Genomic DNA, 16,114 nt, shown 5'->3' on the forward strand with positions numbered 1-16,114 from the left:
CCAGGTTGGGAAGGAAGCACAAAGGGTCTCAAAAGCCTGACGTGTGACTTTGCAGGGAGGGATATCTGAGCATCAACCCCTTGTACAAGCAAGAGGTGAGCTGAGAACAGATTCCTTCCTTGACCAAGGTGCAGTTGAGTGGAAGGGCAGATGGAGCCCATCATTTCCTACCTCCACAGTTTTCCAATGAGGCCTGGAGTCCGTCCATCTACCAGCCCCCTCCTCTCAAAAGACCCCTGCTATGCAGGACTTGAGTCCAGCTTCTACCTCCTGTTTTCTTCCCTATCCCCAGCTGCTTCTCTGCCTCCTCCCAGAAGCTGAGCTACTGGGCCCTGTCCCTTCCTTTCTTTCCCCCTCTAGTGGTGGCCATTCCTCAAGCTTCAGGGGAGAATCAGTCACCAAGGAGCTTCCATCTCAGAATCCATACATGTTGGGTCAGAAGGGTCCTCAGTCTTGCTCTACAGTTGGGAAAATTGAGATCTGATCTGAAAATTAGCCAGATGGACTAATGCAAGCCACCAATCAGCACTCTCCTCTCCTGTGCTCTTTCTCAGCCCAGCTGCCTCCTTGGTAGAGAAAGAGGTGGCCCAGGAAGCCAGGGGAGCCCTCTTTATGAGGCAGCCAGAGCTAGGCCTGCATCAAGCCTAGGACCAGAGGGGACAGGTGAGGTCAGGGAGGAGACACTGCAGGCTGCAGTGGGGTAAGGTCAGCCAGCGCTCTCCTCTGTCCCTCCTCCAGTCCCCACAGGGCCCCTGTCTGTTAGCTGGGAAGTTTGCTGCCTAATTTCCTTAATGCAGCTCTAAAGGTTAATTGGTCTGACAGAGCAATGGGACTCAAGATGACTCTGTCCTCAATCCTGCTTTTGTCTCCTCTGACAGGGCCTAGACCAGTCACAGAGCTCTGGAAGAGTCCCTGAAGCAAGTCCCTAAGTGTGAGGGGCCTGGAAGGCTCCTTCCAAGACCTGGCCTGCAGGGAGGAACAAGGTATAGGAAAATAGGGGGGAAGTTAAAATAACTGGATCTGGGGTGGCCTGGGGCTCCGAGTGGGAACATTGTCCCTGGGTCCTGTGGAGTGAGTACCCAACCAGGATAGCTATGAATTTAAATACTAATTTGGATTTCAAGCCAAGCCTGCTACAGCCCCTGCAAGGCTGATGTCTCTCTTGTTCACCTGGGCATGCAGCAGGCCTGGCTCCTTCCCTGCCACCTCATGTCCCAACCTGGGCTCTGGCTATGTGATTACCATGGGGGAGGGGAGTAAGGAGCTGTATCCACACACAGGAGACACCCCTATCCCATTAAGCTATACCCTAAAATGAAGGGAACAGTGGAGACACCAGCACTAAAAGCATCTTTCTTACTACCTCCTCTATATGGATAGGCTGCTGGCCTTCCAAATTGAGGCCCAGCGTGCCTGGCCATGGAGCCTGAAGGGCTAGCCAGCCTCCCACTACTGGTAGGGACTAGTACCTTGAGAACACTGTGAAAGCCATGAGGGGTGATGTTACATGCTACCCCTGACTCCCCTCCCAGGGCATCCTACCTGTGCCCAGGCTAGGCCTGTCCATAAGGACTGGGCACCCCTTCTCAATGCAAGGTGCCAAATTCTGATTCCTGGGCTCTGCAGAACTCCTATAGAAGCTGCACAACTTCTACCAAAAGTCCCATGTCCATTGAGTCATGCAATACCTACACAAATAGGGACCCATGAGATTTCTCCATTTGGAAAAGCTGAGGTCCTGGGAGAAGCTGCCCCACAGCAGCTTGGTCTTGGACTCCAGATCTGCAGCCTATTCCCAGGTGGCTGGGAGCAGAGCCTGGGTCTCATTCCCTCACTGCCCAGCAAGGAAAACAGACACCATCCCTTGTTTCTCAATGGAGGGCGGTAGAACTCTGGGGGTCAGACAGGACAAAGAAGTCTTCCTTCTACCTTACCAAGTTCCATACCCAGTGCCACACCTACCACGCCATGCTGACCCTGCTGGGCTAGGCCGGGAGACTTGACAACACTCCTAGAAGGGTGGAGGAACTTTAAGGGGAGCATCTACAGCCTCCTGCTCCCCAAATGGAAAGAAATGCTTCCCACAAGGCCCAAGCCCTCACTTCCCTGCCCTGCCTCCCCAGCCCACCCCCAGTAGACCCTGTTCCCTCCCTCCCCCTGCCTGGCTCTGGGAGCCAGCCTCAGGCCATGCACTTTCCATTAGGGAGATAGCATCCCTTTGCTGAAGTCCATTTGGGACCCATTTTAGTGTTATCTAAAAATCAAATCTACATGGTAATCCTTTTAATGTACTCCTGACTTCAGAAAAAACAGCTTTGCGCTTCTTCAGGAAAGGTTTTAAAGCATTACCCAGTAATTACTACTCACCCATGAAAACATCCATATTTTACAATGGAGGTCGTCTGTGCCTGAACACGCACCCAACACACCAGGTCCAGCAACATAGCCAGTTCCCTTAACCCATGTGCTACCCCCAAATCTCAGGGTATAGTGGGGAGCAACATTTGAGGGGAGACAGGCCAAACTCCAAGCCCTCTCTACCAGGCTGATGGAGGGAGGCAGCCAAGCTGCGGGGGAGGCCTCTGGGTCTGACTCATCGGCAGCCCAACACTCACCCTCAGTTCTACAATCTGGGGCAAAGCCAGACAGTCCGGTGATGGGAAGGGACTGCCAGAGGTCGTCCTGCTCCTCCCACCTCTCCCTTCAGCCTGGAGTGAAGCTGTCTTACATACCTCCAGACTGTCCGCTAGGCCAGCCCCAAAGCCTTGGCAACTCCTGTCCACCTAGCTCAAGCCAGGCTGCCCTTCAGTCTTGCACATGGACTTTTCCAAACACTGAGCCTGTGGGTTCCCAGACCTAGAAGTACATCCAGCTTGGACAGTGGCCTGAGCTGCTGTACAGTATTCCAACCACCCCTATGAGCTCCTCCAAGCCTAGTCGTCCACCACAGAGTCACCCAGGCCATTCCAGGCTGTGCCCCAGGGCTTTCCTACTAGGGACCACTGTGGCCAGTACTGATGGCTATACCAGGCACCCAGAGGCTCTCCTATATGCCAGTGTGGCCTGCTTGGCACTGCTGGCCCTGCTACCAGCAAAGTCCTGGAATACTATCCTTTCCATCCTACCAGTGGACCTTATTTGTTTCTGTCCCAGGGCCTGTGCTCATCACTGCTCTGGGAAGAAACGCCTTTGCCCTGCCTGTGCCCACTGTCTCCCAAAGGTCAGAGGCAACAATGGGCCCGAGACTAAGAGCCCAGACCTTGAGGGAGCTAGGGCCTGAAGCAGATCCTTCATCTCTCTGACTTGCATCTGTGAAATGAGGCATATGGTCTCTCACCACACAGGCTGCAGAAAGGCCAGGAGGAGTTGCAAACCTGAGGCCACAGCACAAAGCCTGGCACTAGGGTGAAGAACAATGAACACTTACCCCAGGATGCCATCCCTGCTAGGACAGTTGTTTTCTGTTTAGCTTTTTTATTTTGACATAATTTCACACTTTCAAAAAATTTGCAAGAATAATAGAAGGAATTCCTGTTGTAACTTTTGTCCAGATTCCCTAAATATGAACCACTTAGCACATTTGCTTTATCTTCTTCTAGCTTTCTTTCCACCTTGCTATAATTTTTTTCCTGAATTATCTGAGAGTTGGTTTCAAACAAAGTCTCAACACCCATGGACACTTGTGGTGCGTGACCACTTTGCTAAAAACAAGGACGTTCTCTTACACAGCTACAATACAATTACCAAAAGCAGGAAATGATCACTGATGTATTATTCTTATCTAATCTACAGCCCTCATTCAGATTTCACCAATTTTCTCAATATCTTTTATGAAAAATCATGGGTCACACACTGCGTTCAGTCATCTACTTAAACCTGGAAGAATCCCTAAGCCTTTCTTTGTGTTTGAAGACACTGGCATTTTTGAAGCATATACAGGCCAGTTATTTCATGAAATATTCCTCAATTTAGGTTTGCTAGACACTTTTGTCTATATGGCCTTAATTAACCCTGTGTCTCAGTGTTCTTTTTCATAAAATGGGTTTGAAAACAATACTCATCTCACAAAGTTGCCAAGAATTAGAAAACAGTTAATAATGTCATGCCTTCAGAACTAACAGCCTGGCAGTCAAAAGTTAGTTCTGATCAGTGTCACCCTACTTAGCACACAGGAAAGGACAGTCTCAGTGACAGCTCCAGCTCAGGGCCCTAAAACAGCAAGGGACACTTACTTTGCAGAGCAGTAAACAAAACATGCCACTGTGGCTAAAGTCACACAGGCACTGATCCCAGCCAGCAAAACCCAGAGGCCAGTCTAGTGGTACTTGCATCGCAAGGCCCCATCTGTCCAACAGGCTGCTCCAGTGGCCAGACCAGTAGGAAGGGCTGGCTGTGGTAGTTAAGAGCAGGTAGCCATGGTGCTCTGGGGAAAGCCCTGGGAACATAGGGTCTCATAATCCCTTAATGTGCCTCCAGCCTGATTCCATACCTGTGTCTAGGCCTTTCTTGGCCTGGGCTCAGGAGACTCAGCTACAGGCCCTGCCCAGAGCCCAAAAGACACAACACAGTTCCCCAGTGCAGTGTTGGGGGTCCTCTTCTTCCCCCTGAGCATTGCCCCCAACCCTGAAGCAGGCAGGGAGCCTGGGTGGGCAATCTGTAGGTTGATAATGCTGACCTGGTACTACCAGTGCTCAGCAGCTAAGAATTTTATGCACACAGTCTTAAGAGGAAGGTACCAGTATTATTTCCATTCTAACAATGGGACACTGAGGCACAAGGAAGGTTCTTAACTTGTCACAGGATGAGACAGAACAGGGATTTGGACCCTGGCAATCTGTCTCTGGGGCCCAAGCACTTGGTTTATCTGCTACATGGCAGGGCTACATGCTGAGGTGCTGAGACCCAGGGGACTTTGCAGAAATTAGGAGACACTGGAGGGTGTGCAGTTGCTGGCCACACAGCTGTAGGACATGGCAAGAGCACACAAATGTGATCACACAGGTATACCAGGGTCAGGCAAGGATGGACTGTGTCTGTTTTGCTTTCCACACAACCATTTTATTCCAGTGCCCAGCTCGAAGCTAGAGTACTTTAGGTGCTCAGTAAGTCACATGAAAACACATCCCATGCATCCAAGCAGGCATATGCATGGGTGTGTACATGCATGTGGCTGGTGTGCCCAGGCCCAGGTGCACACAGGTGCATGGGCTGTCAGACAGGTTTGCTGTCTTTTAAAAGACAACAGTATTGCTGGGCACCAGTGGCTCATATCTATAATCCTAGCTACTTGGAGGCAGAGATCAGGAGGATCGCGGTTCAAAACTAGCCTGAGCAAATAGTTCATGACCCTACCTTGAAAATAACCAACACAAAAAAGGCTGATGGAGTCACTCAAGTGGTAGAGTCCTGCCTAGCAAGTGTGAGGCCCTGAATTCAAGCACCAGTGCTGCAAAAAGACTACAGTATCCAAAGAGCTTCATAGTTCAACATCAGGTTCTGATATGAACAAAAACCCACAAGTGTGGACCTTGTGGTCATCAAATGGATGACCGTGACCCCTAGGGTTTACCCATGTGGCTTTACCAAGAGCATTAGATACCGACCAGAATCCAGTACCACAGTTCTCATACTTGCCTCAGCTTCTGGGGGTCAGGAGCAATGGACTCCAGGGGTCTGGGTCCCTGCTACCTGCGAGGTCCTTTGCCAACCTGGGCCCATACCCAGCTCTGGACCTGCACAGCACGATCCCAATAGAGCGTGCCAGCGGCCCCTCCTAGGCATCAATCCCCTCTAATAAGGAAATTTGAAAGTGTAATCTAATTCTGCGGAATCTCTCTAAATCTCGTTTTCTCAGAAGTAACTTCATTTCACACGGACACATCCAGCCTTGTGAGAAGGCCTCCATTTCACACCAGTTTTATCTCCACAATTTCTCGTCTCACTGCACTCCTATCCCAGGGCCTTGCCACACGGCAGGCGAGGCCTGAACTAATAGCATTTCCTACTCATTTGGAATCAAAAGCCAACGAGAACAAGTGGTGAGCCGTGTGGCCACAGTCGCCTAGCTCGCTCGTTAGCCCCCTTCCAGGCCCCCCATTCGTAGGAGGGTGCTCACTGGGCCAGGTGAGGAAGGAAAGCAGGGCTCCCATGGCCTTCAGCTCCTTACTGGGGCAAGCAGAGGAAGGCTGGGGGGAGTGGGGAGTGGGCTTGGCTCATGGGCGGTGATCAGCCCAGTGAAGGGACTAGCACCTGTGACTCTGATGCTGCCTCTCAAGGGAGTCTGAGAGAAGAGGTTGGTGATAACACATTTGAAGACTGTGGACCCCACTTCCAAGCTCTGCCTCAATTTACCTACTAAGTAAGGATAGGCAGCCTACTTTTGAGGATTAATTTAGATAATAGACACAAAGCACTTACAAGAATGTTTGAAACAATAGCTTGAAACAATTAGCTAATAAAACTTAGGCTCACAGAAGTGAGAGCTTACGCCCACCAAAACAGGTGCACAAGAATGTCCACAGTTTTCTTTATCACAGCTCCAAACTGAAAATAATACAAATGTCCATTAACAATAAAACAGATAACAAATTATGGTATATTCATGTGATGGAAGAGTATGCAGCAATGAATGGATTACTGTTACATAGTCTCTGACAGAATCAGACAGCATAATCTTGAATGAAAGAAGCCAGATGCAAAAGGAACATTCTATGTAATCCCATTTACATGTAGCTCCTAAGCAGGCAAGACTAATACCCCGTCAGAATGATGCTTCCTTGGAGGGAGGATGCACTGAGATGAGGCATAAGGAAGCCTGCTGAGGTACTAAGGTTGTCTGATATCTTGTTCTGAATGTTTAAGTGGTTGTGAACATGTATAAAAATTCACTGAATAGAACATTTGAGATCTGTGCATTTTGCTGCACATACTTTAGCTAGAAAAAAGACAAAGAGCTAGGCATCATGGCACATGCCTATAATCTCATCTACTTGAGAGGAGGATATAAAAGGATTGAGATTTGAGGCCAGCCAGGCAAAAAAGGTGATGAGACTCCATCTCAACCAATAAGCTAGTGTGGTGGTACATAGCTGTAATCCCCGTTACTCTGGAGGTGGAGGTAGGAGAATCTTGGTCCAAGGCTGGTTGGACAAAAGCACAAAACCCTAAAAACACACTGAGCCAAAAATGACTGGGGCCATGGCTCAAGTGGTAGAGCACTTGCCTAGCAAGCACATGGCCCTGAGTTCAAATCCTAGTACTGCCAAAAAAAAAAAAGCTAAGACAATGAACCCCCCTGAGTCAGAATTCTATATGAAGATAAAACCCACCATTGACTCAGCAGTCAGTGTCAGCTGTCACACTGTTATCTCTGAATCCTCTTATCAACTCTGAGGCACTAAATGATCACCTCCATTTCACAGATGAGAAAACAAAGACCCAGGAAGACTGACACTCTTATCCAAGGTCACACAGGGCAAAGGCTGCAGGGCAAAGATTAGGATCCTGGCCCTTAGACTCCAAAATTCTCAACCACACATGCCTCAGGGTCTCCTTGCACTGCCTGTGTGAGGCACGGGGCAGGTCTGGGTCTCCTGTGCAGCTGGGGGTAGGGGTAGGTATGGAGCAGGCTGGGGATGGAGAAGGAGCAGCTCTGCATGCAGGGCACTGACTCTGTGCTCTGGTGGCACAATCTGGGCCTGCCCACCTGGAGGTTCTTCAAAAGCAAGGCTGCTGCAATATCTTAAAAGGGCCCTGGGCAGGGCCTCCAAGGGACATGGGGCAGAAACTAAATGCAAAGATGGGATTGGGAAAGGGCAGGAGGGCTGTGTGCAAGTAGAGCCAGGACGCTGGCTTTGTAGCCTTGAGACAGCCCATTTCCTCGGGAAAAGGCCGAGCTGTCAGGTAGGGAGAGCTGGGGGCTCTGGACCCAGGGCCACAGTAGTGGGGTGGGGGTGGGGGGGTCTCAACCAACAGCCAGAAGCTTGTGTGTCAATGAGGGGATGAGGAGCAAAGAGAGTTGCGGAGGGGGCCTGGTGCAAGAAGTTCCTTCTTGTCACTGCAGTCCTTTGCAGGGGGAGGCTGCAGGAAAGGACTGCCCAGTGGTGTCCCCAGTACCTGTGGTCACTGTGGTCACTATTGGATGGTAATAGACCACATTACTCCTTACTGAGTGCTACTAGTGTGAGCTTTACACTTGGGAACTCACGTTCATCATGACCCTGAGGTCATGCAACTTGCCCAAGAGCAAGCCTGGGAGTGGCCGGGCAGGTCACAGACCTATGCTTCTGGCCAGGAAGCAGCCACACCCTGTCTATCCACAGCCAGGGGCAGCATCACGTCCCCTTTTTCCTAGGCAATAAGGAAAGTGAGCTTCACTTGGACCCAGCTGGACCCTGCCAAAAGAAGAGGGCTCTAGATCACCCCTGCGGGGATACCTCAGGACAGGGTGCACTGCTGGGTCCCAGGCACTGGCCTAGGTGGGGAGTCACTTCCTGCACAAGAGCAGAAAGCTCAAGGTTTTGGTACAGGCAAACCTGCCCTTAGGGATCTTGCCCCTAAGGCCTGAAACTGCAGTGACCTGGGTAAAGTATTCAGAGAAGGGTTGAGGCATTCCTATACAGGCCTCCATTGTGAAGGGAAGCTGAGCCCAGCACAGCCTAAAGTGGCGCAACAGCCTAGAGGACTATGTCAGAATACTACAGACTGGCCAACTTATTTCTCACAGTCTGGAGGCTGGGAAGGCCAAGATCAAGGCAACGGCAGATTCAGTGTCTGGTAAAGGTCTGCTTCCTGATGCATAGATAGGGAGCTTTTATGAGGGGTTCCACTCATGAGGTCACTAATCCTATTAATGAGGCTCTACCCTCAAAACCTAACCAACTCCTGAGGGCCCCATCTCCTCCTGGCTTCACTTGGAGGTTAGGCTTCTGCATAAGGACTCTGAGGGAACATAAACATTCAGACTGTAGTGGGGATCCACTAAGAACACACAGGAAAGCCCAGAGGACTTGCTAGGCTTGGGCAGGTCCGTATGGATGCACTCTGGCAGCCTCACACGGTTTTCTGCGATGACTTAGGACCTAGACACAGGGAAAGCAACCTGTGCCCGCTGGAGTTCATCACTTGGAGTCATCTGCAACATGTTCCCCTCTCCAGGAGGGGAGTAGGCATCTTCTTCCAATTCTTTCGGTGTCCCTATAGTCTCAGATATACCTCAAAAGCAACATGTGCAAAACAGGAATCCTGATGTCCTCCCCCAAACCTGGCCCCTGTGCCCTTCTCCCTACCTTTCCCTCATGGTACCCACACCATTGCCCACCTAGATGCTCCTACAGAGACTCAGTGTCACTTTGTCCTTCCCCCTGCCACTTCCTGCTCTTCATTCTACCTGCTTCTTTCCACTCCTGCCACCTTCCACCACACTACCAGCATATTCCCCACTAGCCTATAACCCATTCTTCCCTCTGCACTGGGAAAAGTCTTTCCAATAGCTCAGGGCAGCTTGCTGTCAGCTTAGAATCTTCCCATAGCTTCCAGTGGGCTGAGTCTAACATTCCTACTCTTCATCTAACCTGGGATATTATTACATGATCTGGTCCTCCGTCACTGAGCTCCAGCCTTACCTCACATCTCCTTCCTGCCTCAAGGCCTTTGCACATACAGATACCTTCCCTGTCTCTTTAGTGGTTGGCACCTTTTCATTCTCAACTTCAGTTTACATGTTATCTCAGCAAGATCTTTTTCACCCCCTCATTTCTTTTCTTAAATGACCTGCTTCCCACCCCAGTCATTTCTTTCTGAGTTTTTAATCACTATTTGTAATTGTTTTGATTTTCTTCAGTGAGTTTACTGGAAAAATTATTGATTTCTCTCCTACAACAGAAGCCCCAGGAAGGTCTGTTCTCAGGGCTCTGTGTTGTCCACCATCGTGTCCCCAGCATTGAGCCCCACTGAAGTCACTTTTAAAACATCAGTTCAATCAATGAAGAGACTGAGTGGATTCTATCTAGACGTGACCAGCACAAGCCTACTGGCCAGAGCGGGCAGATTAAGATGGGCAGGCTCCCGGGAGATGGGGCCCTTAATCGGACTCCTGGCTGCCCCTGTGTCACACACCCCAAGGAATCTGTGGCTCTAACAAAAACTGCAGATCGAGCTGCCATAGTACCTAGGTCCAGGCTGCCACAACTGAGATGTAGCCCAGGGATCCAGCTAAACAATGACAGTGCCCAAACAAATGCAAACCCTTCATCCATGTAATAAAGGGGATGCAAAATCCCCTCCTTTAGCTTGGAGACCCATAAGGAAGGAGGCCCCTGCTCCATCCCCACAGAGTTGCAGAGCTCAGGCATCTGTGTAAGGCTCCTCCTCAGCACAGACCCAGCCTCCCTCACTCCTACCTGAAGGTCTTTTTTGCTTATAAATACAATCACTCTTCTTCCCAGCCAGGCTGAGCCTCTGGGAGCCAGGGGGAGAAAATGGCCCCTGAAGTTTGCTACAGAAGATCCCAGGCCCAAGCCTTTCTCTGTCTGGAGCTCACCTAGCCACGATCCCATCCACATCCCATCATGGGCTCCTGGAGCTGTTAGCAGGATGCTGCTTGGAGCCACACAGCTGTGGAGACTGCAAAGGAGGTGTCTGGAAGCTGCCTTCCCCAGGCAGCAACTCAGCTGCTCCCTGGGCACCCACAAAGCCTGCATCACCCATCTAATGAAAGAGGATCCCCAAAGGGCCTGCAATCTCCACAGAGGAGGAGGACACAGACTCTCAGAGTCTCAATTTCACAGCATCAGGGACGTGAGCACCAATGCGCTGAACCAGAAAACGAGAGTCTGGCAGGCACTGCAGACACACCGCGAGTGTCAGGGGATCGGAGATTAGGGCCCTTCAAAATCAATTTTGAATTCAAACTTTTAAATGTGTCCTCCAATCGCAAAGAGGGGGCCCTCCAGACCGGCTTGGCCTAGCTGGCTGCTGGATCCTGCTTCCTTGTGGAAGCAGCCAGAGCGCATTTGCTAGCCACTGTGCTGGAAGGTGGAGGGGGACTCTACACCCTGCCGCAGGACAGTAGGGAACAAGGTCCCTAGGGCTCCCTGCTGAGGCCCTGGGGGCTGCTGACCCTTCCTTTGTAGACTTGGATGAGAAGAGCTAAAGGCAAGGCCCATGTGGGCCCCGAACTGGTAAGAAGGCTTGTGGGGCACCCATGGATGAAGCCATAGAATATGGGCTTTGGAATCATACTGCTAGGGATTTGTATCCTTGCCCAGCCGTGGGCTCCCAGGAAGAAGATCCTTGCTCAAATGTGAATTTCCCTCTTGGAAAGCTGCGGGGAGAAAGCCTGGCTGCTGGTGTGGCCACAGGTTGTGTTACCCACTGTGTGGTGTCTGCAGCCAGAGAGCCAAGGATCACACTGTCTGTCATCTGTCAGGTCATGTCTGGGGTACTGAGAACTGTCTGGGCTCTGACTGGTGAGGCCGCAGGGATGCAAAGGGCAATGGATCTCACTGGGAACCTGAGAACAGACTACTCCAGCCAAACCCTGAAGAAGGCTGCAGGGCCTGCAGGAAGAAGGCTCAGAGGCTGGAGCCCATGGAGGGTGCTTGGGGCAGCACAGCTGTGCCCCCCTCACCCTCACTCCTGCTGAGACCCCTGAAAAACCATGTTTGTGCCTCTTAGCCTACAGCTGGCCCATAGCTGACTCCTTCCCAAGCGTCTGGGTGCAGAAGCTGGTCTATAACAAGCTTCTCTAATCCCAATGTCCCCTCAGTTCCCCAATTCTCCAAACCCCAGGCCACCTCCCAATTTTAAGTGGCACTCTTGAGATTTAAATGCAAGTGACCAGGAAGCACTCTGCAGGTGAGGGGCAGCAGACTGTCACCAAGGCCTTGAGCCTACAGCAGTCTCCTGGGAGTCTGGTCTGGAAGCAGGGTCACTGGGAAAGGAGGCTGAGCCCCAGACCACCTAGGGGAGGGGAGGCAGGGAGCCTCTAGTGTGGGAGTGGGCTGTGGCTTTGCAAGGAAATGACAACATGGGCTGTGTAACGCTCCTTTTAGTTACAGCATAAACTGCGGCAATAAAGTGTACCTGGGGAATGTTTAGAGAAAGCACTAATGATTTCTTCCCCAGTGGTTAATAAATTCACTTCCAGATCAATTTGTTCACGATAGAGCCCGGCGAGCGGAACCTGCGCGGCGGGCACAGCCGAGTGTGTCTTTTTCAGTATAAATGATTTATTACCATGATTAGCGGCACATAAACAATTTAAAATACAACGCTAATTAGTTTGGGGAAGAAAGGAGGGGAAAAGCCACCCTGCCTCTCTCCCCATTATGTTTTACTTCCCTAAGTGTGTACTTTTTAATTAAATCCAAATGTCACAATAAATTTTAAGTGTTTTATTACTGCTCGGGCTAACTGAGGCAGTCAGGCAAGCCCCGGCCTTAGCATCTACAGGAGGGGTGGGGTGAGTGCAGGGGGAACTTGCAGGGGCGGTGCACAAACTCCCCTTAAGACTGAGATCTCTCCTGATCCCTGCAAATCCTTCCTGGTTTCTGGCAGCTCCGGGTGACAAACAGGGACACTACCCAGAGGGTCCTCCCCACCTTCCTGGCTAGTCTACGTGATATCTAACTTTGGGTTTGTTCTGACCAGAACAGAAGCCTGCTACTTCTCTGTGATGGTCACACAATGCCCAGTGCCTCTTCATCACTCCTTGCCAGCTCTACGATCTTCTGTGTACTGCCTTCTGTGTGACATGGCTTCATGTCAACATCTTACCCAGTTGCTTATTCCAGGACTGTAAGTTTTTAATTACTGTTTCAATTTTATACATGAGGAAGTGGAGGCTCAGAGAGGTAGAGCAACTTACTCAAAGGCTCACAGCAACGAGTAGACTTTTACAATGTCCTTGTTCCCTCTCCTCTAGCACATGCCTCCTCAGAGCCCACACCTGGCTGTATCTGAACCCTGATTTCCCGGTGCTCAGAATCAGGCAGAGAACTTGGTGCTGCTCAGACAGGGCCTGGTCTTGCCCTGAGACATAGTCAAAGCAATAGCAGGATTTTGGTTAAGGACTTGGAGTCTGATGTGTCTATATTCAAGTTTATCCTCTGCCACTGACCAACAAGGTAAACTTGGTTAGGTCTTTAGCCTCTCTGAGCTTCCTCCAGCAAAACTGGAACAATAGTATCCAACTTTCAGGGTTAACAAAAGCAGCTAAATCAAGCAGAGTACGTCACCATCTTTGACAAGCTGTGAAATAGTAAATGCTTTAAAAAGCCCTTGGAGTGAGTAGATATTAGTACTAACTCCATTTCAGAGATCAGAAAACTGAAGCCAGCAAGAAAAAGGATTTACCCAGGTTCCACTGACCTCCAGGAGCCCAGCAGGGACCAGGCTGCAGGTAACTCCGTTCCAGAAGTTTGGACATTCAGAATGGTTTCTCTCTTAAATACTCTTGAAACATTCATTTGGATTTCAAAACAAATATTCCTAAACATGGAGTTTTCGTATGATCAGTCCAGCAATTCTACTCCTAGATATATGCCCAAGGGAAATGAAAACATAGATCTACATAAAAACTTGTACACAAAGGTTTATGGCAGCACTATTCACAAAAGCAAAAAGGAGAAATAATCCAAATGCCCATCTATTGACAAATGGATAACTAAAATATAATATGTACACACAATGGAATATTATTTGACCATAAAAAGGAATAAAGTTCTGGCATTTGCTACAACATGGATACATCTTGAAAACATTATTCCAGGAAAGATGCCAGATACAAAAAACAAATATTATATGATTCCATTTATAGGAAATGTCCAGAATGGGAAAATCCATAGACACAGAAAGTAGATTAGTGGTTGCCAGCAAGAGAGGATTGGAGAGAGACTGCTAATGGTACATGGTTTCTTTCTGAAGCGATGAGAATGTTGTTGAATTAGATGTGATGATTGTACAACTCTATGAATATACTAAAAGCCACTAGATTGTACATTTCTAAAAAGTTAATTTTGTGGTATACAAATTATACCTCAATAAAGAGGTTAGGTAACAAAACAATGATACAATAAATATTCCTTTGAGAACAGGAGAAAATGGTTTATAAAAAATTAAGTCTAGCCTTACCGGGAGGCCAGGCTCTAGTCACCTCATCTCCTCCTGGCTGTTCCATAGACAGGAAAGGGCTCCAGAGCACCCCCTCTCTTCCCTTCCCTGTATCCACACCCTCCATCCAGCCCTGCTCCCTAATAGACCCATTGCTCTCAGATCCACGGACTTCCATCACCACATTCACGTTTTGCCTTCCCGATCTCTTCATTGAAATTTCTGCATCCTTCAAGGACCATGCCCTATTTGCAAAGTGGGCATGCCCGTGTGGACAGGGTCCCTTTCTAAGGACCTTGAGTCTGTCCTATATGGAGCACCACAGATGCATAACGACATGTGCACAATGAATGGGCCACAGCAGAGGCTGGGAGAAATGCCACCCTCTCTTAGGGCCTGTGAGCCCAGCCGGAGGCATGGCATGAAAGCTCCAATCTGGGGCACAAGGTCAGGAAGAAAGACAGCAAGGATGTCTTTGGAGGGAGACAGCACAATGCTGTGGTCAATCTGAGAAGATGACGCAAATTGATGAAGCATCCTGGCTGGAGGGGAGGGCAAGAAAACACTGTGGCAGGGCGGGTCCATCTGCCCAGCAGCAACTGGGGAGTGATCAGGGTTAGGCTGAGAGTGGTTAGGCTTCTATGTCTCATAGCAGCAGAGACAGGCCAGCCTCCAAGTCTCTCACATATGACAAGAGCCCCACTGAGGGGACAGGATGACTCTGGTCACCTTAGAGGCACATGCCCATTTTCTAGAGCCTCTATGGACTCATCATGGGGTGCTGTCTCAGGAAAACTGCCCTACAGGGACCCTACCCACTAACTTCTCCAAACGTCTCTTCCAAAATTCAAGGAAGTCTAGGCCTGAGATGAAACCTAGGGGTAAGTGGTGGCAGAAATGGTTGTTGCAGTGTCAACCAGCTGACGCAACAGGTTAAAACACTGTCACTTATTTGAGTTCTGTAAAGAGACAGGGAGGGTGCTCTGGGCACTAATTTTGTATGCAGAAACTGAGGCTCAGAGAAGTTGAGAAGTTCGTGACCAGGGTCACACAGCAATGAGTAGAAAAACACCGCTTGCCTGAGATATCACCATCAGAAGATGGCAGAGCAGGACTAGAACAAAATCCATGCATATTACTTCCCAAACCAAAAGCAAGCCACCTCTGCAATAATTAGTCATACCCTCATGGAGCTACTGTTTCTTTTCAAGAATTCTAAAGATTTCAAATCTGCATGTGTCTGGGCTGGTGACCTTGGGGATTCTCTCCCCTTGAAGGAGACTTCAATAGCCTCCTCTCTGACCACCCCAGGCTCCTCTCCAGCCCCTCCCCCAGAGATCCAGATAGCAAGCTCAGAAGGAAACTAGAGGAAGGCAGGCAGGAGCCTGGGGCAGTCTAGACTGGAGGAGGTGGGAAGTCGTCACCTTAAAGGCTGAAAAAAGGGAGGACCCCTCCCTTCCACTTCATGCACTCTCTCTGCTTCTAGTTTTAGTCCTTCCAATTTATTCTCCACAGTAGCCCAAATGATCTTAATAAAATGTCAATCTGACCATGAGTCTTGATTCTGACTAAAGCCCTTCAAAGACTTCCCATTGACCTTAGCACAAAATCTCCACTCCTAACCAGGGCCTGCACAGCTCTGCACAGCGGGGCCCTGCCAACGCTGACCATGGCTGTAGACAAATGATGATGCTCTGAGCTCCAGCCACCGACTTCTCTGACCACTAACTCAGGTTCCTCTCTCAGGGACAAAGGAATCCTTTCAATTCTCTTCCTTGCCCACCTCTGTTAACCTCATTATTCATTCAACAAATATTCACTAAGCATGTACTGCTAGGGGCTAGTACCTGACACTTTCATTTCATCAAGAAAGTTTTTTTGTTGTTTGCTTTCAGTAGTGGGGCTTGAACTCAGAACCCTGAATTTGCTAGGCAAGCCTCTTCCACTTGAGCCACACCCCCAGCTCTTTTTGCTTTAGTATCTTTCAGATAGGGTCTTACAC

The 16,114-nt window shown here is 49.6% G+C and overlaps 1 protein-coding gene across 10 annotated transcripts in view; it reads right to left on the reverse strand.

Moving 5' to 3' along the window:
- Positions 1 to 16,114, reverse strand: part of Lmo1 (LIM domain only 1) — a 49,092-nt gene that overhangs the window by 6,011 nt on the left and 26,967 nt on the right. The window contains exon 1 of one of the 10 annotated variants that reach the window (XM_074041038.1): positions 13,372 to 15,539. The exons of 8 other annotated variants lie outside the window; for them this stretch is intronic. In XM_074041038.1, coding sequence (XP_073897139.1) covers positions 13,372 to 13,429 — 58 coding nt within the window. In that variant the 5' untranslated portion in view covers positions 13,430 to 15,539. Of the gene's footprint in view, positions 1 to 2,367; positions 6,722 to 13,371; positions 15,540 to 16,114 lie in introns of those variants that run through there. One more of the 10 variants, XM_074041044.1, reaches the window with a different exon arrangement.

Source organism: Castor canadensis, chromosome 1 (assembly GCF_047511655.1).
Source record: "Castor canadensis chromosome 1, mCasCan1.hap1v2, whole genome shotgun sequence".
NCBI classification, from domain to species: Eukaryota; Metazoa; Chordata; class Mammalia; order Rodentia; family Castoridae; genus Castor; species Castor canadensis.